The sequence below is a fragment of the Sminthopsis crassicaudata genome, chromosome 6, assembly GCF_048593235.1.
Source record: "Sminthopsis crassicaudata isolate SCR6 chromosome 6, ASM4859323v1, whole genome shotgun sequence".
NCBI lineage: Eukaryota > Metazoa > Chordata > Mammalia > Dasyuromorphia > Dasyuridae > Sminthopsis > Sminthopsis crassicaudata.
In genome coordinates, this window is record NC_133622.1 from 253,119,306 (window position 1) to 253,142,421 (window position 23,116).

The 23,116-nt window shown below is 46.6% G+C and overlaps 1 protein-coding gene across 2 annotated transcripts in view; it reads right to left on the reverse strand.

Moving 5' to 3' along the window:
* Positions 1-23,116, reverse strand: part of TESMIN (testis expressed metallothionein like protein) — a 49,399-nt gene that overhangs the window by 10,184 nt on the left and 16,099 nt on the right. The window contains exons 6-7 of one of the 2 annotated variants that reach the window (XM_074273706.1): positions 20,208-20,299; positions 10,827-10,898 (exon numbers count right to left, since the gene is read on the reverse strand). In XM_074273706.1, the coding sequence (XP_074129807.1) occupies positions 10,827-10,898; positions 20,208-20,299 (164 nt within the window). The remainder of the gene's footprint in view (positions 1-10,826; positions 10,899-20,207; positions 20,300-23,116) is intronic. The other variant, XM_074273707.1, reaches the window with a different exon arrangement.

Genomic DNA, 23,116 nt, shown 5'->3' on the forward strand with positions numbered 1-23,116 from the left:
CCCTCAACTTTCTGTTTGTGGGGATCCAGAAATCCCCAGTCGGGAGGGCTAGCCACGGGACCCTCCAGAAGCAACCCCCGCTGCCTGTACAACCTGACTTCAGGTGGGGCCGGACATCCAGAACACGGTGGGGGGTGCAATGACCCCCCCCAACAGAGGGACACCGGGGGTTGTCCAGATCAGGGTAAGCAACACCCAGCAATGAACCTCAACTAGTGCAGACGGGCCTGGGCTTCGGGAGAACCACAGCTGGCATCTCCCGGTCAGCCCGCGTCCGAGGGTGGCCCAAGGACCCAGGCCAGGGTCCAGGCTGATGCTGAGGCCGCCCATTACCTCCTGCTCCCTCTCGGCTGTTTGTCCTGTTGAGGTAATACTTGCTTCATTTCCAACAGAGCCACCGTCTCACTGTGCTCACTATCGGTCCGCTAGCTGAGGGTGGGAGGAGAGCACTTCCACTGACCAGCAGCACGGACCTCCAGCCACGGACAGCCCACCGCTGGCCCCCTAGCCGTCCTGCTGCCCCCCTCATCTTCTGAGCTGAAAGCTATTTCAGCGGCTACAAGTCCATGGAGAGGAGGGCAATTGTGTCTGGAAACTTCCCCGCCAGTACGTGGAGGCAGGTGCTTTAGAGAGGACTACACGGCACTGTTTCTATCACCGGGCAGCTTTCTACATACAAGCCAAATGGTCTGGACCCTGGCCAGCTTCTGACCTCTGAACGGCCGTTCTGCCCCAGTGGTCCTGGGTGGGTCACAGGAGGATGCCCGCCAAGGGAGGCCCGAGGACGTCTCTCAGCAGCCTCTCAGAGAGCAGCGGGAGCTTTAGCTCGCTCCCGCACAGGCACGACACCAGCTGCCGGGCTTTGAGGTCCGGGGACCCTTCGCCTCATGGCCCACGACCACAAGCTTTCAGAACAAGCAGGAAGGAGACATCTTTCCCTACCCACTGAGTGGTCTGGGGCAGCCATGCTGCAGAGATACCCCCATTCCTCCTCCTCTTTCTCCATCTCATCTCTCCTCTCTCAGTCCCTGTCTCTTTCCCTGTCTGTGTCTCCGTCTGTGTCTCTCTCTTTCCCTGTCTGTGTCTCCGTCTGTGTCTCTCTCTTTCCCTGTCTGTGTCTGTGTCTCTTGTCTCTGTGTCTGTCTCTCTTTCTCCCTCCCTCACACACACATTCATATGATCCTTGACCCACGGAAGGCTTTAGGAACCTTAGGAGCCCTGAGTGAGGGCAGAGAAGGCCCAGGAAATGGTATTTTTTTCGTGACAGGGCTACTTCCTGCTCTCAAGGATGGCTCGTGAGCAGATCATTGCACTTGGGCCTTTCTCAAACTTTAGAATTCGGACCAGACTGCATCATCTCCAAGGGTCACGAGAAGCCAATGGAATGACACTGTGAGGGGTCCTGTAGAAGGTGCCGCGCTAGGACCCAGTCACTGGTTTCTAGGCCTCTCGCTCACCTCCTCAAGTTACTGGTTCCTGGAATGCTCAGGGCCCCCGCGCCCTGGCCAGGCCCTCATGAGCTCTCGGACTAGCTGCGGTAAGAGCCTCCTAGCTGGCCTCCCTGTCCCTGCAATCCCTTCTCCTCAGAGCTATCTGCCAAACGGATGCTCCTAAAGCATGGTCTGACCAAGTAACCTCCCTGCTCACTAAGCCAGGAGGGTCCCCACTGTCTCAGCCCTTCCCCCCAGCACAGTTCCGGCCTTTCTCTGCAGGCTCATCGCCTCTATTGGCCACCAAGCCAAGCTCCCCTGCTGCTCCTCACCCCCTGGCCATCTGCCACAGCCCTCACCCAGGCCTTTCATGTTTCCCCTTTCCCTCCACCTTTTTTCCCAGGTCTTAGCACCTTGCTGGCCCCAGCCCCATCACTGGGTGGTCTTTCTGCACGTACCTTTATTTCCCAGCCTGTGAGCATTATCTATTCCCCCCAAAAGAAGGCACAGTCCTGGAAGGGAGGGCATGTTAGTGCCGGGCACACAGGAGGTACTTAATGAGCTCTTGGCTGCACAGGAAGGAGGCCCCTCTACCCAACTCATCCTTCCCTGGACCACCTCGCTGATAGTCCACTAAAAGCCCCCCTTGGGGGGAGTTCTCGTCTCCCACCCTTCAGAGGCAGCTCTAGCTATGAGGAGCCTTCACCTGACTTCCAGGGAAGGGCCTTCAGAGGCCAAACCTCCCCATGGAAGGAGGCCCCCTTTTACTATCCCGAGCCTCACGGACAATTGGTGGACAAAGAGCGCCTGCTACAAGGGCCCAACCCAAACCTGGGCCTTTCCACTTAGCTCCATTAAGTTTCCTCCTATTAAGATTTGGCCCTGACCCTGCTAGGTGGTCGGCGCCCCCTCCCAGCGCTGAACTCTCGGCTTCCTGGACGTAATCAGACTTCACAAGTCACTAGAAGAGGAAGGAGAGTTAAGAGCAGGGCCCAGGCCAGGTCCCTGGGGCACTCCATTAGAACCCCCCCCCCCACCAGGCCAATATCAGTCCATGGAGAACAACAGTGGGTCAGGTCAGGCCATCAGCTTTGAATCCCCATAACTGGACTCTGTGTTTGACCCTCCAGCTCCCCCCCAGTGTCCACCAGGACAGTGGCAGAGATGAGCCCAGGAGGGCCTCACACAGCCTCCATCCAACTTATTGCCTAATAACACGGTCACGAATGATGCTACACCGTGGCCCACAGCCTCCTGCTTGGCTCTGACTCCCCGGCACTTCCTGCCTCTACCAGTTGGTCGGTCACCAAACATTTGAGATTAAGCACTTCCCAAGGACTCAGACTTGGAGGAAGGCAAAAGCCCTCCTTGGTCTTTAAGAAACTCTATGGGGGCAGGAGACGTTCAGACAATAATCATCCTCCACAAAATCTACAGTCACTGACAAAAGCAGGAGCTGTGGGCCTGGCACTGGGATTGCTGGGAACCTCAGGGGCCGCCTCCCGCTGCATTCAAGCCAAAGGGATCCAGGCTTCCAGCTCTTTGCCCCTGATGGGGGTCTTGGGGAGTTTGTCTGGGCTGACTGACACTGAATTCTCTGTGCTTTCTCTCCATTCTCTGACATGGAACCCCGGATAAAATACATCGGCAGCTGCCTGGCAAAGGCAACCCCCGGGTCTCCTTAGATGGTCACACTTGGGAGTCCATCAAGGCAGAAAATACCCAGCAGGGAATCTCTCCCGAGGCGGACGGGCTGGGTCTGGGGAGAGCCTTCCTAGCTAGTACCTCCCAGGCCGGCGGGGGCAGGGGTGGAACTAGAGGCCGGGAGGCGGCCCAGGCTGACACCGAGATCTCTACAGTGCTTACTGACTGAAACACATAAACCCCTCTCATTTGCTTTTCCTGTTGAGAGGACCCTGGCTTCCTTTCCAGTGGAACCACCATGTCCTAAAGATGACCCATCCGAAAAAGCTACAGAAGAGTCAATGACAGACATCGTCACTGGCACCAATACGGAGGCTGGGCACCCTGAGGCAAGGGGCCCCTCACCCCTCAACGAGTACCAGGAGGCTGCTGCTGGCTCCAAGGGCAGCAGGGCAGCCCTTCCCGTTTCTGGACCGTGGTCTCTCTTCTCGGCTGTATTCTGACTCAAGGTCTGTCTGGCCTCCTTGGATCTCTAGTTGGTCCTCCTCCCCACTAGCACCAAATGACTTTTAGACCGATCCCAGAATGCTCATCTGACAACCATCATGAGGCTTGTGGGCTCTCAGACTGTCCAAATGCTATTCAAGAGAGTTCTCTACCAGGCAGCCCTGCTCCCTCCTTCCCCAAATTTATCCTGCTCTTTCCCAATGCTTTCCTCTCCTCCATGGCTCCCACTTGCTGAAAGAGTGCTTTCCTTTGTATTCTCTTCCCTTGAAGCCCTCTCAAGAGATGAACTTTATCACAGAATCGCTGAATTTCAGAGTTGAAGAAACCCCCTGGCTCAGCTGTCCCTGCTGGAAAAAAGACTCCCCTCTAAGAATATCCGAAGGGTCCACCCTTGCTGGAAGACCTCCAAGGAGGGGGAAGCTGCTACCTGACATTTTCCACTTTTGGACAGCTTTTATTGTAAGGAAGTTCTTCTTGATATTCAAACTAAATCTGCCTCGTAGGAACACCCTCCCGTGATGTGCATTGCACTGAGACCTACCAGAGCAAACTGAATCCCTCAGAATGACCCTTTAAAGAGGATGATCAAGTTTTATGTTCTCGGGGTCAAGCACCCCCAGCTCCTTCATGGCACTGACTCTGGACCCTTCACAACCCTAGCTGCCCTTCTCTGGATGAGAAGTCTTCCACAAATCAGTTACATTCAAGGGTGGAACACAGCTAAAAGGACCCCATTCACTTCTTGGCTTCCCAGTTGCACCACTGAGTCACAATCCAGCCCTTCCAGGATCCTTCAAGGGTCCTTCTAAGCTGATTTTAGACCAGTCATGGGAACTCTTTTGACTTCAACTTTTTGCTCCTCTGCCCTTGTCCCGATAGCCTCAGCTCATCGTGAGCTTCAGCACCCCCAGCACTGGGTTATGATGGTTTATGACACACTTGAGCATTCAGCATCTGGTACCTACCCTTCATCCCATCTTCTTTCTGCAGCTTTTTAAAACAACATATTAGGCGAATTCCCTCTGGGAACCCACACTGATATGGCACAGCACGTAAGAGGAGGGAAGACTGAAGCTTGGTATGGATGGGACAATCATAAGGAACAATAGGGAAAAGACAGAACTACTCCATCCTCAGTTTAATTCCACTTTCTCTGCCAAGGAAAGTGGGAAAAGGATAAAAGAAAAGCAAAAGGAATATGAGAAATAAGGAAAAGGTAAGAGAGCTCAGAACATCTGAGGGCCCTCATGGTCTGGGCTCGGGCCTGTGTCACTTAACATTTTTCTCAATGACTTTGGTAAAGGCACAGATGGCATGCTTATCAAACTGGCACACTACCTACCCCAGATGGGGAGGGATGGCTAACCCAATGGCTGACAGCCAGAATTCCAAGATTATCAGTGACTAGAAAACTGCACTGATGAAATTCCGTAGGGATAAACATGACATCACAGAACCATAGATTCAGAGCAGGAAGGGAGCTACAGGTCATTTATTCCAGTCCCTTCATTTTACAGAGGAGGAAAATAAAGCCCATAATGGCTCAGTGATTTGTCTAAGGTCATATGGATAGGAAATGACAGAGCTGAATTTGTGACAGTTTCACAAATATAAGATGGGGGGAGCTGACAAAAATCTAGGGCTTGTCGTGGGCTCAATAGGAATCAACAGTATAAAAGGATGATGAGAAAGAGTACTATGACTTCGAACTGAATTCTGAGAAATAAGGTTTCCAGTAATTAGGAGATTGAGATCTTTATTGCACTCTGCCATGACCTAGATTGCTATAGTCATTTCTGGGTGTAATAGTCTATGTAAGCCATTGGTGATCTAGAATGCACTCAGAGAAGAGTCACAAGCACAGGGGAGGGGAATGACATGTGCTGATCAGCTGAAGGAATGATGAACCTGAGAGTGAGACTTGGGCAAAGGCTGGAAAGGGGCATCTTTCATGGTTCTGTTCAAGTATCTGAAGGGCTGTCAGGGAGAAGAGGCAGAAGCACGAGCAATGAGTGGATATTATAAAAAGACAAAGTGAAGACTCATAAAAGGAAAGCTTCTGAAGATTTTAAGCATTATCCCTAAAAGGAATGGCCGTGTCTAGAGGGAGCGGGTTTCTCCTCAGGGGAAGTCCTCCTGGGAGTCGGATGACGTGAGATTGGAGGCCATTTGCAGGTACTGGTGGCATTTAGAGGTTCTGAGATGCCTTTTGCCTTGAAAAGTCTGTAATCCTGTGATTCATTATTGATCACAGTAATCACAATTCATGTTTATGCAACACTTAAATTCTATAAAGCCAACTCTTGTATGAAGATGCCAAGAAATAAATGGCATAAGCATTAACCTACTTTACTGACAAGAAGCTGGCAGAAGTAAAAGGCTCCGGGAGAGCCACACGCTCTTGAGAGCTGGAATTGAGAGCTCTGTCCTTTCTCCACAAAACCGCCTTAAATTCGATCAGACAGTGCCAGGGAGTCGCTGTTCTGTGCTTGGGTTGAATCATCTAAGCTCTCTGGGTTTCATTTTCCTCATTTGCACGGAGACAAGGTTAACGTCTGAGATTTGTTCTAGTTCCAAAATCTAGGAGCGTTACTGAGTCCTGGCATTTTCCCTGCAGGGAGCTGGCCTAGGTACCTAATGAGCAGGGACACACCTGCCCTCTGCTGGCCACTCACAGCATTTCCCCAACTGCCGGCTGGAGCCCTGAAGAACTGGAGCCACAGCTGTGGGCCCTTCCCGGGGCCTCCCGAGGGGCCTGTGCCCGCAGTGTGCACTCAGACCCCCGGCTCTTCAGCTTGGATTCAAGTACTAGCTCGTCCCCTCCTCACCCAAAGGAAGACAAAGGCAGATGGGACAGAGCAATGCTACATGGGACCGAGTGCCTTCCTCGCAAGGTGGGGAAATCATCGGGCACAGAGAGAGAAGAGGCACTGAACAGGAGGGATTGCTGTTCATTCAGGGCTAGAGCTAAAGGAATTCAATCCTGGGGATGGACCTGATCAATGGGAATCTCCACAGTGTAGCACAGTTATGGCAGCTCAGGACACCCGAGACTCTGAAAGTCACCACATCCTTCCAGTCCGGGGTTTTGCCCAGAGTTAAGCTGCCTTCCGGGAAGACCATGACTGCAGGAATGGCACCAGAAATGCCCTGCCACCCCCAGAATCCTGCCTGTTCTCAGCAGTCTAGAAACCCCAGGGTTGGGGATTATGAAGCTACCTGGAAGAGGATCAAGATGACCAAGAGCCCCACCTCTATCTGGGGGAGCCTTACTCCACCCAAGACAGAAAACAACTACAGCAACCACCAGATGTTCTCACTTAAGACCACGGTCTTTTGTCATCTGTGGTCTTTTGATTAGTGTTTAGAGCTCATTATGATTCCACAAGGACTCAGTTGATGGTCTGCTTCAACAGCTATTCCAGAAAGAGGAAGGTCAGGCTCTTGCTGATCAGGAAAAAACAACAAGGTGCCTCATAATTACTTCTTCCTCTTCCCTCTAAAAGACGGTACATTTTTTTTGATACCCTGTGGCCTTTCTTCAACAAAGAAAGACAATCCTAGATTCCAAGTGGGGCCCTTCTCTCCCTGCTTGAAGATTGTGGGGGTGAGTCTGCAAGCAGTGGGGACGCCATTCTTCTGGGGCGTCATCCTGCCCTCTCTTTGCAGGCTTTCTCTGCTTCCCAGTTTTTAACCCTTCATGATCTAACATCATATTTCTAAAGCTTTGAAGCCATGGCTGATTGAGGGTAAACCTACCCAAGAAAAAATAAAAAGCATTTAAAAGGGAAAGGGGGTTAGGGAAAAGGGAAAACCAAACCAAGCATGCCCTGCTCATGTTCTGTAAGAGGCTGGCTTTTTATTCTCCAGAGTGAGCCTATTCTCCAAGTTGCCAGGCTCGATCAGAAAAGCCGAGAATTTTAGAGAAGTTAAAGCTAGCCTGGATCAATCTCTCACCCTGTAGAAATCTTCTCTGTAAACGTTTGTAAACGTTCCTGAGTTATGGTCAGCCAGCCTCTGAGAGGACACTGGCAGCAATGGGGAGCTCACTGTCTCTTCAGACAGACCATCTCCTTCCTCTTAGCTCTTGGAGCTGACTCTTCCATTACATCCTCCCCAATTCACTGCCCCCATAACAGATTGACAGTAGCCACAGCCATGGCCAGACCCTCTTTTCTGCTCCAGGCTCAGGTTTCTAAAACATGTCAGATTTGAAGGACTCCACTCATGGGCTCCTCCACCCAGTTTCAGAAGCTGTTTTGGCCAATCCCTTCTCTCTCATACAGGGCCAGTTCAGTACCACGTGATTTACTATGTCCCTGCAATCCAAGGGAGAAACAAGGGAGAGAACGAACAAATAACCCACAGAAAGTGAAGAATTGTTTTCAATTTCCCCCTTCTCCTTTGGTACTATTAAATCTTATGGCCCATTCTCTATATAAGGAATCTATAATAAAATTATCTTTGGAAAAAAAAAGGAAATTCATTTTGTCAGAATGTTCTCTTAAAAATAAAATAAATGGATAGTCAATAAACATGATCATCGGAAAACCCCCTTTTTTCCTGTAAACACTCAATACCCCATTTCTATTAGAGCAGTTATATAAAAGCCTTAAAGAAAAAAAAAGTATATGGTTTGGCAATTGTCAATGTTGTAAAATTACCCATGCATATATCTGGTAAATAAAAACTATTTAAAAAAAAGTATGACTAAATAGTTGTCCACCCAGAACACAACATGTGATGACTCTTTAGATCTAAGCACAGTCTGATTTGTAAATTCTCCAGGGACTCTCTAGTTTGTGCTCAATCCAGTCTTCTCTTTGCCTCTTAATTTCTCTTTGTGTTTTCTCCAGCTGACTGATCGACCGTTTCCTTGTTTGCCGACCACCCAAAGGGTCAAAACTCACATTTTTTGGGTTGATGTGACCAGTTATAGCCAAAGTTTGTTATGGAAGAAGTATAGTTGTCAGTTACAATCAAGATTTTAAAATTTTGTGGTCTTTTTTCGTGTTTCACACAACCTGTATTTACTGTTAAAGTAAATAAACAAGAGACAGCAGACTCAGGCAAGTTCATACATTGAAGTTTATGCCAAATTATCAGAGAAAGAGTCAAAAGACTACAGAAAGAGATTCTATTGGAGATTTCCAATCTCTGACAAGGAAAATGGAGGGAAAATTTTGCCTGAAATCAGGGGCATATTCTAACTAAATACTATAGGAATCTATTATAGGAATGATTAAAGCCCCCATATCTTGGCAGATAAAGGGCAGGTATGGTTTATCTAAAAAAATATTCAGCCTACATTCATTGTGAAGTGATTTCATGGCAGAATTGATTTTTTTCCCATGCTGCAAATAAAATGTATTCTCAAATAATTAACATCCATCAAATGTCACCCAAACATCTTGTATATCTCAGGATTGTCCTGAGAGCACAATGCATCTCTTTCTTTGAGATGCCCACTTTTCAAAGGATTAGGAGGCATTTTCTGCTCTCACTTCAGTAGACTGTTAACAGGCAGGGACTACTTTGTTTTGTCTCTCCACAAAGCAAAGTTCCTTGCACACCATTGGTGCTTAATGTCTGCTGAACTGCAACAAGTCGTCCAATAAAATGATACTTTCTATTCTGAAAGTGAATTTGGCATTATAACCTTTCGTTTGGAAGCATCAGTATTTAAAAACTTGGAAGAACACAAATTGTGTATTTTTATGCTGGTCTGATGGGTATTGTGAATAAATGATTCTTCATTTTTTTCTTTAGGTTTTAAACCATTATTTTATTAAACTTGCATACAATTTATTGGAAACACAATTTTTATAAGTTAAGAAATCCATATTTAGTGCAAGACAGCCAGTAGTAGCCATTCTTTTCCCACCTATTTTTAATAGAGACTTGTTATAGTGTAGAGGAAATGTTTTTCTAATCAGAGACATGATACTGCTCTATGCAAGAGCTCTGCTTATAGGGCATAGAAAAAGAAGGAATAGACAAAGGAAGGTAGGTTCCTAGGAGTGGTCACCTTTGCCTCCCCTCCTCTGTCTTTTTTTGTGATAAAGCCTTCCCCTGACCCTGGGGGCCCAAAACACCAGGTAAGGCGTCCCTCTGTCCTTGGATTTCTCTCCTGCATTCCCTGAACCGATCCTTTCTCCTATCCTTTCGCCTCCCCAAAGGAGAAGTCCAGAGGGTCATTGGCTGACTTTTCCTTACCTGTCTCACTCTTACATGATCTACAGATTTTCCATTCCTTCTATGAAAGGACACACTTTGTGTTCACAAAGGCTGTGTCATCAATTACTCAATTACTCAAAAAAGCTACGGATCTTCAGTCCTAAATCCCAGCATTACTTGAGGTTAATTCACTTTTCAACTAGTAAAAGCTTCATTAGCAATGCCTCATGGGCTTTGGAATTGGGAAAATAAAGATGGCCAACTCACTTTTGGCCCAATCCAACACCCCTTGTGCTCTTCCTCTCTCTCAACCTACCCCCACTGGTGCACCAAGGTAGCTCTCTGACTTCTCAAGGAGCTCTGCAATGGAAAAATCACACAGAGATGTGGTTAGGGTTGCTAGCCATTGGGGACATTCAGTCCCAAGCTGAGGGCAGGATGGGACCGGGCAGGGCTGGGTGGGACAGGGGCAGGCAACAGAAACAAATCCTGTGATGTAGTGCCCTTGACAGCAGAGTTCCAGGCGCACTCCTATTTCCGTCACTCACTCTCTCTCCCCTTCTGGCCAGTATTTATGTGTCTAAGTAGGCATACTGTCCTACCTCTCTGCTTACCCAGACTCTAACAGTTGGCAGTCCTAGGTGGGTAAGGCAAAAGGGTCCACTAGTTTTCTAAGAAAATTCATGCGTATAGTAAACCACGCCACAAAAGTTTCCATAAAATAGATGGTGCGGATGGAGATGTTTTGATAGCTAATGTTCAGCAAGGTGCTAATGTCCAGTCCAATATCACCTGAGGGGTTAATGAATGCTCAATGGCAAATGCAAACAAAAGGCGAAGATTCCTCCCCTGAGATGCAGGTGATTCCAGCCCGGCAGCGAGTGCCAAAGTCAGAGGCTGTTCACACTTCGAGGGTGTCTCCAATTCCCACTGAACATCAGTTCCATTGCTAAACATCACCACGTGTACACTCCTTGCCAACCTGGCATTGTCTGGACCTTTCTCCATTTACTGATTTCTAAACAACCTTATTTCATATTTAATAATGAAGGATTTTTGATTACTTACAATTTCAGACACTGGGATTTGGTACAGTTACATGGCTTTTTAGACTTTGAGTCCCATGAACTAAGAGTTACTCTACAAGGATTAAAAAAGAAAATGTATTCAGATAGTTAGCCTTTTAAAAAAAGAAGTCATTAAGCTTCTGGTGTTTTGTCTTTGTGTGTAACAAATATAGAAATTTACAACACCAGCGACTAAAATTATTGGCAGGTGTTTGATCATGAAATCTAAACTTAGAAAAGGAGAGTGGGAAGGATTTTAAAAACACCGTGATGGAAATGGTGGGCTGGAAATTCAGCTGTTGTGGCCAAGGGGGTAAGTCACTACTCCCCTTCTCAAGGAAACATTCACAAATTAACACCATCAGCTGCTTTTGTCCACATCTCCATTCTAGGTGCCCAGACGTTTCTGTATTCATTTTGTATTCTAGGGTAATAAAAACCCTCTTTTGTGGTTCCCTGGAGACTAAGGGAAGGCTTTCCAAATAGCTTGAAAGTGTAAATTGAAGGAAGTTAATAAAACAATTATTTTTATGTCAATGATTTGTACTTTTAATGACCCCTATTAATAAAGCATATTATGAGCACTCAATAATTTGATCATTGTGGATTTTCCTCAGGCCAGTCAATGTGCCATCTTCAGGTAAATTTAGCAAGCATTTATTAAGCACCTAGGGTGTACCTGACACTGAACTAAATGAACAGCAATATAGATTTTTTAAAAATACAATTTCTATTCTCAGAGAGCTTATATTCTATGAGTAGAGTACAATTTGTATGCAAATAATACAATATAAACAAAGTAATTTTGAGGGGGAAGGGCAAGTAATAATGGAATCAGGAGAAATCAGGAATAGCTTCCTATAGGAGATGAGACTCAAGAAGAAACTAGGAATTGAGGAAGAGGAGCATTTCAGCCATTGCAGAAGAGGGTGGGTAAGTCTGGGGATCTGTCCTTGAAAGGACAGGAAACAATGTTATGAAGAGGAAACATTATGGAAGCGTTTGGCTGCAGTGTTGCATTTGTAAGGAAGAACATCAATGCGGAAGGACAGACTGGAGCCAAGTAGTGAGGGGCTTTGAATGCCAAACAGAAGCTTGTATATTTTTTTTATCCTGGAAGCAATAGGGAACCACTGAGGCTCCTTCCTAAGTAAGGGAGTGACCATTGTTCTAGGAATGTCCATGGAGGCAGACCCGTCGGCTGCTGTGGCAAAAATCAAAATGGGAGGTGCACCAGGGCGGGGTATTATGAGAGGCAGCAGCAAGACAGGAAAAATTTTGGGGAATTAGAGTGGACAAGATTTGGTGTGTGTGGTGAGAATGAGGAGGTTTATATCCCCTCAATTCCCGGTGGTGATGAGGTCAGTGGCAATGAGAGAGTTGTTTAAAATCCCCTTTTGGTTGGCCACAGGTTTAAAGTGAAGGAATTCACTTATCCTGAATTATTAATTGCAAAATGAAAGTTTATTGTTGGATAGAAACCAGTTTGCTGGTTGACTTCTATAGTGGCAAAGTCCTATTAGGGAAATGGAATCTTACACTGAGAATGCCTTCTAAGCAGGCAGGGTCCTAGCCAATTGCTTGAGCCTCTGCAAGGACTGAACCCAGAAACTGCCTTTTTTTAAGGAGTCTTGAGACTTCAGGAGCCAAAGTTCCCAGGTTTAGATGCTTATCAGCATCCAGCCCAGATCTCCTATTGGAATTAACACTTCAAAAGGGGGCCTTTTGGCCAGAATTTCTAATTGAATCAAAGGTTCTGGTGTCCCTGAAAGACAGCTTATCTGGGGGGTTATGCCTTCCCAGGAGGGGCTGAGACTCCAAAAGAGATCACAGATCAAAAGGAAATACAGTTTCAGAGTGCTAATCTTAAAGAGAACACAACTTCAATACGACGCTAAACCCTCTCCTCCTGACTTATCTGTTCCTTGGATGCTGCCATCTATCCAGCCATCTGTCCCTCTTCCCTCTTCCTTGAAGTGGGAGGGAAACTGTTCTCTGTATTGAAGTTTATTGTTGGATAGAAACCAGTTTGTGGAGAGACAGACTTCTATACTGGCAAAGTCCTATTAGGGAAATGGAATCTTACACTGAGAATGCCTTCTCAGAGGGCCGGGTCCTAGCCAATTGCTTGGGCCTCTGCAAGGACTGAACCCAGAAACTGCCTTTTTAAAGCAGTCTTGAGGCTTCAGGAGCCAAAGTTCCCAGGTTTAGATGAAAAGGTCTGGTTTGATAACTAAAAGGAAAACCAGGTCATCAAAAAAAACCCAGAAAGGAAAGAAGGTGGTCAATATTGCCATGCATCTAAGAAGGGTGAGAGGACCAAGCCTGGCCATTGGATCTGGCAGCTACAGAAGGGGAGCAAGTAAGAGTTTGGCTGTGAAAGGCAAGAGACAACTGGTAGTTACTTAAAGAAACTGTAGGGTCAAATAATTGTTTTTATTGGAGTGGGTGGGATCTGGGAATGTCTGCCAGCAGAGTTGGAGGCAGCATTGGATATCCCGAGAATGGGGGTGGGGAGGGAGGAAGGGTGAAAAGGAGAGAGAGAGGGAGGGAGAGAAAGGGAGGGAGGGAAGTGGATCAAGTGCTTCAGGAAGGGGCTGGTCTTGCTGGACAAGCAGAATGTCACCTCATCCTCTGAATCTGGGGCAAAGGAGAAAAGAATGGGGGTGACACTGAGGGGACAATGAGCTACAGAACTGTGGAGGTGGAGGAAAGTCCTTGGTTTTTCTTGAGAGCTTGAATTGAGGCTGTTTCCCAAGACTGAAGCACCTTGAGGGAGTTTGAAAGAAAGCCAGGGGAGGACAGGAGGAGTCACAGCTATGGGAGTGCCTCCCAAGGGCTTTTTGGAGCTTGGTAGTGGGGACAGAGAAGTGGGATGTCAGAGCCATACAAGACTGAAGACAGGAAAGGGATGCGGAGATCAGCAAATGATTTATGAATCCAGACCCGTGAACAGGTTAAAGATGAGGTCAAGTTACTGAAGGGAGAACAAGGGTCAGGAGAGCTGGGGGGACAGGAGGGTGAGATGACCAGGGATGGCATTGCAAGTGGTGGAAGAAGGTGGTGTTGTGGTCAAGTGGATAATGGGGGCAGAACATGACTCTGGGGCTCGGGCTATCCCCGTGCAGCTCAGGGGAGCTGGCAGAAGGGGCTGAGGGGTCTCGGAATGTAGAAAAGGCCGGGAGTCAGCCAACCAGGGTCTGAGCAACCTCAGAGGAGCAAGCTACACCAACGTGTGCCTAAGATGAGTCAGCTGGCTGGTCCGACACTTGAAGGACGAGACCTCGCAGAGTCTCAGCTCATCCCTGGACCAGAGACTGTAGGGGACCGCAGAGATGGGGCATCCAGAGCCTGTCCTCACTCGGGTGTGGGCATTAACCCAGGAACTTTCTTATGGATTTCTATCTTTAACTGTGTGTGACTTTGTTATCTACATCTCCTAGCCCAAGGCCTTGTATATCGTAGGTGCTTAATAAATGCTGGCTAAAATGAAATTGTGTGTGTGTGTGTGTGTGTGTGTGTGTGTGTGTGTTGTGTGTGTGTGAGTGTGTGAGTGTGTGTGTGTGTGTGTGTGTGTGTGTGTGTGTGTGTGTTGTGTGTGTGAGTGTGTGTCTGGGTGTCTGGGTGTGTATGTGTTTGTATTGAGGATAAAGGCATTTGTAAAAATGCATATTGTGACCCCGTAAGCACAGGATTGTGTAGATGCTGCCAAGCTGAGACGCCGTGGTCTTCAGTTGTATACGATTCCCCTTGGGACCCCAGTATTCACTGATCTGATCTGGCCACTGGCATCTAGACCAGTGGAATTCTTTCATGGACATTTAGTTGTCATTAACAGCCTTCTCCCTTCTACTCTTGCTGGAAGTAGGGACTGGCTGGGGGGCTCCGCACAGCCCCTCCGTTTTCACTCCAAGGGCCCACTTTTTGATTCTGTTCTTTAGATTTCTTAATTTAATTAGATTTCTTTAATGGAGTAATTAAGATTAGGATTCTTAATGGGGTAATTAAATTAGGGTTCTTAATTTTCATAGCTCTGGCATTTTTGAACTTGGATGGGAAAAATAACTTTGTTTTCTCGGTAACCCCAGTTATTTTTATTTTATGTGCTTAGAAACCTTCTTCTAGAAGGATTTCACTGCTTCCGCCAGAATGCCGCCCAGAAGGTCTGAGACACAAAACTGGGAAGGATTCTCCATCCCAATCAGCTGTACTTCTGTGTCCTCGCGTTAGCCGATGGCTTCCACCCAGTTCCATCTCCCCTTGCTTCCTTAGTCCTCCATCCCCTTCTTGCCAGGGGCCATGTCCCCAGTTCCAAGCAAGGCTGCTGCTGATCTTTTCCCACTGGGCTTCTCTCCAGAAGAGGCTTCTCCATCCAAAATCATGGCCCAGAAGTTTAAATCAACGCGTGGTTTTGTGTTTACTTGGTTCCTTTCTTTTCTTTCACTTAAATAGAGGAAGGTGAGAGTGCTCTGGTCCCGTAAGGGGGCCAGGCCACCCCCACCCCCACCTCAGCCAGAACCCGAGGGCCCTTCAGGGCCTGGCTCTCCGGTGGCTCCAGTTCTATGGGCTGGGGGTTGATACACATGACTGGGCTGCTGCTGCTGCCTCCTCTCGGTTCTTCCCCAACCTGGGTCCTGCCCAAGTTTTCCAGGCATTGATGGAGGGCAGTGACCCGGCAGCTCCTAGATAATAGAATAATGATTTCCTTTCCAGCCAAGAGCAGAACGGGGTACTTTGTACCCGCTCAGACACATGTGATGGTTGAACCCTGAGAAGGAATTGAGTCCAATGAATGCCTACGAGGAGACCCTCGGTAGTCTGTTAAACAACGGCTGATCACCCACAGCACCAAGCTTGGAGCTAGGGGGAGGGATGAGAGAGGTAGGGAGCAGCCCTGGCCCCGAGAGGGCTTATGGTGGGCTTGGCCAGTGCCCAAGAGCTTCAGGGGTTCTGGGCCACACCAAGGCACAGAAGCAAGGAAGAATAAATGGAGTGGAGGGTGAGGAATGAAGAGATGCATCAATGTAACCAAAGTCGGATGTTGGAGAAGATGGGAAGAAGGCTTGGAGAGGAAGGCAGAGCCTCTGGGCCGGGGATGGAGCTCACCCCTCGGAGCGGGGAACACTGACTTGTTCCATCTCTGTGGCAGATCACTCTGGAATTATATAAGGCATGGATTCAATGCCCCCCTGGCCCCTCACCCCCCCCCTGCTCTGCATGTCCCTCAGGGAGTTAGGAGACAGAAACAAAGAGCCCACACCCACTCACATATTCACAGCCTCTCTCATTGTTGGCAGCAAAGAATTGGAGGCATTCTAGGCATGAATGGCAACAAATGTGAGGATTCCAGGGAAGGGAGCCGTGGTTCTCAAGTAAATGAATGACTGAGACTAAGAAGGGACAAGGAAATTTGTCTACTCCAGCAGAGGTGTGGGGGCTGGCCAGGGCGGAATGGGCACAGGTGCTCAGCTGTGGACACTCTCTTGGGGGCCTTTGCTCAACGAATTGGAGGGTAAGGACCTTTACAGAAATGACCGCAATGCACCAAGAGGAATGCCTACAACAAACATGGCGGAGATGGCCACCTTCTTCCAGCTCTTGGGGAAAGTCAGCATTCTGGAGAGCAGGGGCTCTTTCTTTTTTGTCTTTGGATTCCCAGTGGGCAACACAGTATCGGGTGCCTAGAAAGTGCTTAATAAATGCTTGTTGATTGAATGAATGAAATTGAATACTTTCCACATTAGTTTAATAAAATCTACTGGAAGAGCCGTCAAGCCTGGGGCTAGACCACTCTCCATGCAGATGGCTTCTCAATTGCCTTAAGTGTCCTACCTTCTCTCTCCTGATTACCAACTGCCTGCTAGATGGCCCCATCCATGTTACCCATAAGCCTCACAGACGCTCTGTACATCCAGGGAACTCATACATTTCATCTGAACCCACCCCTTCTCCTATCAAGGGCATCTTCCTAGTCAGCCAAATTTAGTCTCAAACTCACCCCTTCCCCACAACCCCCCATGTCCACATCTATCTGGGCTCCATCTGACCCACAGACACTGCCTGAGCTGAGGCTGGGATCTTGACATGCCCAGCCACAAAGCATCAGTGCTTCCCTATTGCCTATGGAGGCAAACTCTTGTTTGTCCCTTAAAAGTCCTTCACCACCCATCTCCAACTTGAGTCTCTAGGTCCATGAGCCTCCTATCTCCTGTCTCCCTGCCTTGGTAGAGGCTCCCCACATCCACTCCCTGTCCCTGTGTCTAGGAACCTCTTTTTTTAAGGCTCTGCTGCTTTTTTTTTTTTTTTTTTTTTTTTTTGGCTGAGGCAATTGGGGCTAAGTGACTTGCCCAGGGTCACCCAGCTAGAAGTATTAAGTGTCTGAGACCAGATTTGAACTCAGGTCCTCCTGACTTCAGGGCTGGTGCTCTATCCACTGCAGCTTCTAGCTGCCCCTTGTACTCTCTGCTCCAGTCCACCCACTGCTTTAGATTTACTCAGCATTTATCTATTTAGTATGTTGTATCGCCTCCCTTCATTAGGATACACATTCCTGGAGGGAGGGCAGGGACAATCTCCCCAGGTCTAGCACACAGTGGGTATTTGATAAATGCTTGTTGAATTGCACTCTCATCAGCAGCAATGTCTGCACTTGGAGAAATCCTGGCAGTTTAACAGTAATTGAGTAAGATCATGTCTTTTGATTCCTCTTAAATCCCTCAGCCTTGCTCTGTCTTCCAGAGTCACACCGTCCAGTGGCAGACAGCCACGGTGATGGGACTGGCCCGAGGTGCAATGGACAACCTTGGTCTCTTCGATGTCTAACCAAGCTCTAAGTGCTCCACCACAAGCCCTTGGAACAAACGGTTCTCTCCACCCATTCCACCAGGGCAAGTTTTCAGGCACCCCCTTGTTCCCCACAGAGTTTGAGACCCCTTGGTTACCCTCAAGGCAACAAGGACACTGTCAAGGTCTCTCTTAAGGACTTTAGACTTGATTTTATGACACGGGAGACACCCTGGCCCAGGACCACCCAGCGTGGCGTGCCCTCCTCAGAGAAGGGGCCATGCTCTGTGAGCATGACAGGATTGAGTTAGCCTGGAAGAAATGCAGGATGTGCAAAGTTAGAGAATCCACCCCAGATGTTCATGGAGACTCTGTGTCCAGCCTGTGGCAGAGCACGCCGAGCTCGTGTCGGTCTGATCGGCCACGGGCGGACACAAGGAACTCTAATGGAGGGATGTCATTTTGGTCCCCTGAGAACAAACAACCACTCAGGAACTGATCCATAGACAATGGAATGAGGGACTCTGGGGGACTGCATCAGAGCCACACTTGTGAGCAGAATTAAAGTGTTCCACCACAACAAAATCCGTCATTGACTCCAAACTAGTCACAGACGTCCTCACTGGAATATAGGAAAGAAAGTGTCAGACGAGACCTGAAGTTTGTTCTATGTGGGCAAGCTGGGATGCCAACCTTTGGGACTGCCTCATCAGTCACTGCCCACTCGCTTAGATCATGGTGCTGGCTCTGAGCTGACCATCTAAGGCACCTTTTAGATCAGAGTGGCAGAGAGAGCAGCCAACTGCTCTTCCGAGGTCCCCAGAATTAGGTCGGTCAGCGATGGAGCTCCACGAGTAATACTCATTCAAGAGGCAAATGGATGCTTTAAATCAGACATATGGTTGGAGATTGCACACAATTAACTTATCCTCAAACAGCTTCCTAGGTCTACTTCCCAATTACAACCCCGATAACAACACAGGGTTGTCATCTATGGGATTTCAGCATTGTGGACCTAAGGGAGACACAGTGTCATTGGGATGATTTCCGTGAAAACAACCTCAACATCAAGCAACTGTTTGCAGCAAAACTGAAAAGAAAAACAGTCCATATCATACAATTCCTGAAACATCAATTAGAAAAGTACACCTGAAATCTGCAGAATTACTGCCACGACAAGAGAGCCAGAGCTGAAAAAATGCAACGTAATGCAGAGCGACACTTGGCACAGACACTTCTAAGCTGTGATGGCAACTGTCTGGGTCACCATGGGTGTAGGAGAAGCGCACCATTCACACCCTAGGGAGTGTGGTGTTCAGCCGCACTGATTCGGAAAGGACATATGTTAAGAAGCTAGTATCGCCACACAGTAAGCAGCTAGACACTCTACAGTATAAAGGGAGGGATGGCACTGTCGGCTGAAACAGGAGGAGCAGGAAAGAGCCTTCATGCTGCCCTCATTTATAAAATCCAAACCATAGTAATTCTAGCCATTCGTGGGGACTGGGACCGTTGTGTACAGCTCGTTCCCCAGCACTCACAGCATGAAGCAAGGATAAGCACACGATGGGGGCTCATTGCATTCTCCAACAGCACGTTAGCTATCAGTCGACTAAGCACAAGAAAGGCCATTCTGCTGAGCTGCACCAGGTAAAGTAACAGCCCCACATCTTCACGATTATCATAAAATTCTATGGTCTCGGCAGCGACCCCAGAAAAGGAATCACTCCAACTGTCCCTGACGCCTGAATCTACAAACACTCCTTACACTTACCAGGGCCCAGTACAGACACCTCTTAGGATGGAGGTATTGGGATCCCGAAGAACAGAGAGACCAGGTCATAGGTCATATTTTATCACTTTGCCCAGTTCTCCCTTTCTGGTCCTGGGCCTGTGCACCCACATTTATGTATATGGGCCATTAGGACAGAGTAGGACGAGTGCTGGGACGGGGAAGGCTTAGCCTCCAGCCCTAAAGCCCCAGTGAAGTGCCCCAAAACTCTGTAGGTCATGAGGGCACCTAGGACTTGGTAAACACTCTCCACCTGGCTTCAGGTTTGCTTTTATTAGTCACATAGATGGACCTTAGCTCCATGACAAGAGAATGTAAAATGTGAATGCAGCCCGTTTACATATATATGACAAGTAACAAAAATATAGCTCATCAGTGGCCACAGAGGGGATGATCATAAGCTGCAGGGCCAGAAAAGGCATTGTAATGGCATCCCCCAAAAAACAAGGACTGCTTGTGGATAAGGAGAGACAGCTGCCTAGTAACTGCATTCACAAGCAATAAAAAGCCAGAGGGGCTTAGTGTGAGCTAAAATTAAAACAAGACAACAACTGCAATAGCACAAACTCACCAGATGATGACATTGACTAAAAATTAGTTATGGAACAATTACAGGTCATACCCATCAACCTTTTCAGCCACATATGCACAATGTGTAAGAAACTGGAGGGCAGAATCTTTTAATGCAAAGACAATTTGGGGGTCCAATGTCAGAGACTCAATTACAAAGTAAATTTTATACTGTCACAGAGATAAAACACATATTCTTATATTAAAATAACTCTATAATTGTTTTTAAATCCTTACCCAGCTAAAGTTATTTTTGCTGGTCCTTGAAGATTTGATCCTGAAGGAAAGGTGGTTCCATTAACTACAGATGATAAGGTGCCATTATCAAGCTGTTCAAAATGAAAAGGCAAGAATTTTAAAAATTAAAGTTTTTATTTTTAAGGAATGACAATTGGTGAGACTCTAGGTGAAAAAGTATTAATTTTTCTGGCAGTTTATATGATCACTCTCTCCCTTAACAGTAATTTGGCGCCCCCTTCTAGGAGCTCTTTTTTATACCTTGGGATGATCCCATTGTCTCCAATGCTAGAATAGGTACCCTGCTTTTGGTCTAGTAATAACTCAGATTTGAGTTTCAACCAGTGGGCTCATAGTTAGAAAGTTCAAATTATTTGAACCACATGGAAAATGAGTTACAGATCTATTCATAGAAAATATCACAATCTATTTCTAATAGAATTAATCGTCTGTTTTCCCCTCCCTCAATACACAGAGTATTTACTCAATACTTTAACTGTGAATTTGATAGGAGAGAAATGGATGGAAATTTAGTATGGTAAACAATCCAAAAATATGTATAATTATTAGCAATCTGAGAAGTCTTCAAATTGAAATCTCTCCATTGATAAAATTTTTTTCAAATAAAACTTTTTTTAAGCCAATAAACATTTTTTCATTTAATTTCCCTATGCTCAATTTTTCCTTTCCTTCTTCCTTTGCCATTACATTGTTCATTAGATTTACAAATAGCCATTTCTCAACAAGAGAATGAAAAAGTAAAATTTAGATTGGTTTATTTCTTTTTATTTTTTCTATTGAGTAGCTCCGATCAAAGGATTTGGAGAGTACAATAATTAACAATGATTAGTCTTGTTGATTTTAATTATCCACACTATTTGTTATTTACATAAATAATTAAAATCTGAATGTATTTAAGAAGCATTTGCATAGGTTCAAAATAAATTCTTATACTTCTTCCTTATTCTTTTACTTTTCCGCACCTTCCCCCCCACAATTTTCCCTTCAGTTAAGATTAATTAAATTCCCTCATGAAGCCTGACACCATATATCTTGGCAGGAGATTATAAAAAAGTCTCAATGATTTTTCATAAGAAAAAAAATTAGCGAGTGAGATCCAAACACCTCTACTTTTATTTGAAATACATTGACCAAAGTCAAACCTTCCTCTTATCTTACTAAAGAGCCATTAACTTCCTTTGTTTTAAGATGATAAAGAACCCAGAGGGGAAAATGGTGATGACAATTTGCTGGGAGGTCTTTTAAAATATGCCCTTTTATCATCCCTTACGGAGACTTTTTCTCCCAAAGTCCTAAAGAGACTGTTCCCACCCAATTTAGTTTTGTGTGAATAGCAAAACTAGGAACTCTGAAATCTGCCCACTCTTCTCCACAGAAACAAAAAAAAATAAATTCTGAATATAAAAAGATAGAAGGAACAATGAGGGGAATGGCTTTTCTAGGCTTAATTTTCATCTATAGAGGAGGAACTAGTTACTGATATAGAAGCGATAAGAATTCTGGGAGTAAAATGACCATGGAATTTTAGGATTTGTGATGGAAGGGAGTAAAGTCGAAAAGAAGTAGACATGAGAGAGCAGGTTCAAGGTTCACAGGAAGGATCCCCCCCAGGGGGATCAGCCCAGGAGAAAGGGAAAGCTATCCTCAAGAAGAATGGACTGAATTCTACTGGATGTGGCTGCAAAGCCTAGTGGAAGCAAGGACCTATGGTGTGGTGCAGTCCTAGAGGGACACCCAGAGCACCAGCACCCAGAAGGCGCTGACGCCGAGGAAAAAGGTTTCTTTAAAAGGCAGTACTGGAGAAAGACGAGGGATGGGGACTGGAGAAAGACGAGGGATGGGGACTGGAGAAAGACGAGGGATGGGGACTGGACCTGGGATTTCACTGGAAACAAAATTCCCAGGTGAGGAAGTTCTTTCTCGTAGAAATCTTTGTCTATGTTTCTTTAATAAAGATCATATTTCTAAGAAATATAAGGTCCAGAGTAAAATCTACAAGAAAAAGAACCATTCCGCAATTGGTAAATGCTCAAAGGAAATTAAACAGTTTTTAGAGGAGGAAATCCAAGTTATCAATAATCATGTAAAAATGTCTAAATCATTAATAGAGAAATGTGAATTAAAACAACTTGAGTTATCCTCACACATCAGAGTGGCTACAGTGACAAAAATAGGCAAATTCTAGAGTGGACAGAGGAAAATATAGATAATGTGCTGTGGTGGCAGCGAGGTAGTGCAATGGAGGGAGTCTCAGAACCAGAGTCAGGAATACCTGAGTTAAAATTGAGTTAAAATTGAGCCTTAAGACACTTCCTAGCTGTGATGCCAGGTAGATCATTTTTAACACTGTTTGTTCTAATTTCCTCATCCGCGAAATGAGCTGGAGAAGGAAGTGGCCAACCACCCCAGCATCTCTGCCAAGAAAACCCCAATGGGGTCACCAAGAATCAAACATGAAAACAACTGAACAACAATAAAACGTGCTGTTGACTGGAGCTGTGAAATAGTCGAGCAATTCTGGAAAGCATTTTGTGCCTACTCTTCCACCCCCAAGGGCAGTGGCCCTTTGGGCTGAATCAAAGGAGATCAAAGGAAAAAAGAAAAGGATCCATGGATACAAAGTATTTTTATGATAGGGAAAAAATTGGCAACGCAGAGGGTGCCCATCAGTTGGGAATGGATAAGGAAGTCGTGGTATATGTGGTGATCTGACACTATTGTGCTCCAAGAAATGGCAAACAGGAGGTTTCAGAAAGAAATGGCAAGACTCGTAGATGAGCTGATGGTAAGTGAGGAGATCAGAACCAGGGCAACAAACTAAACAGAAACAGCAATATTGAAGCACTTGGCTACTTTGATCAAGATGGTGACGCTCTTCAACTGGAGAG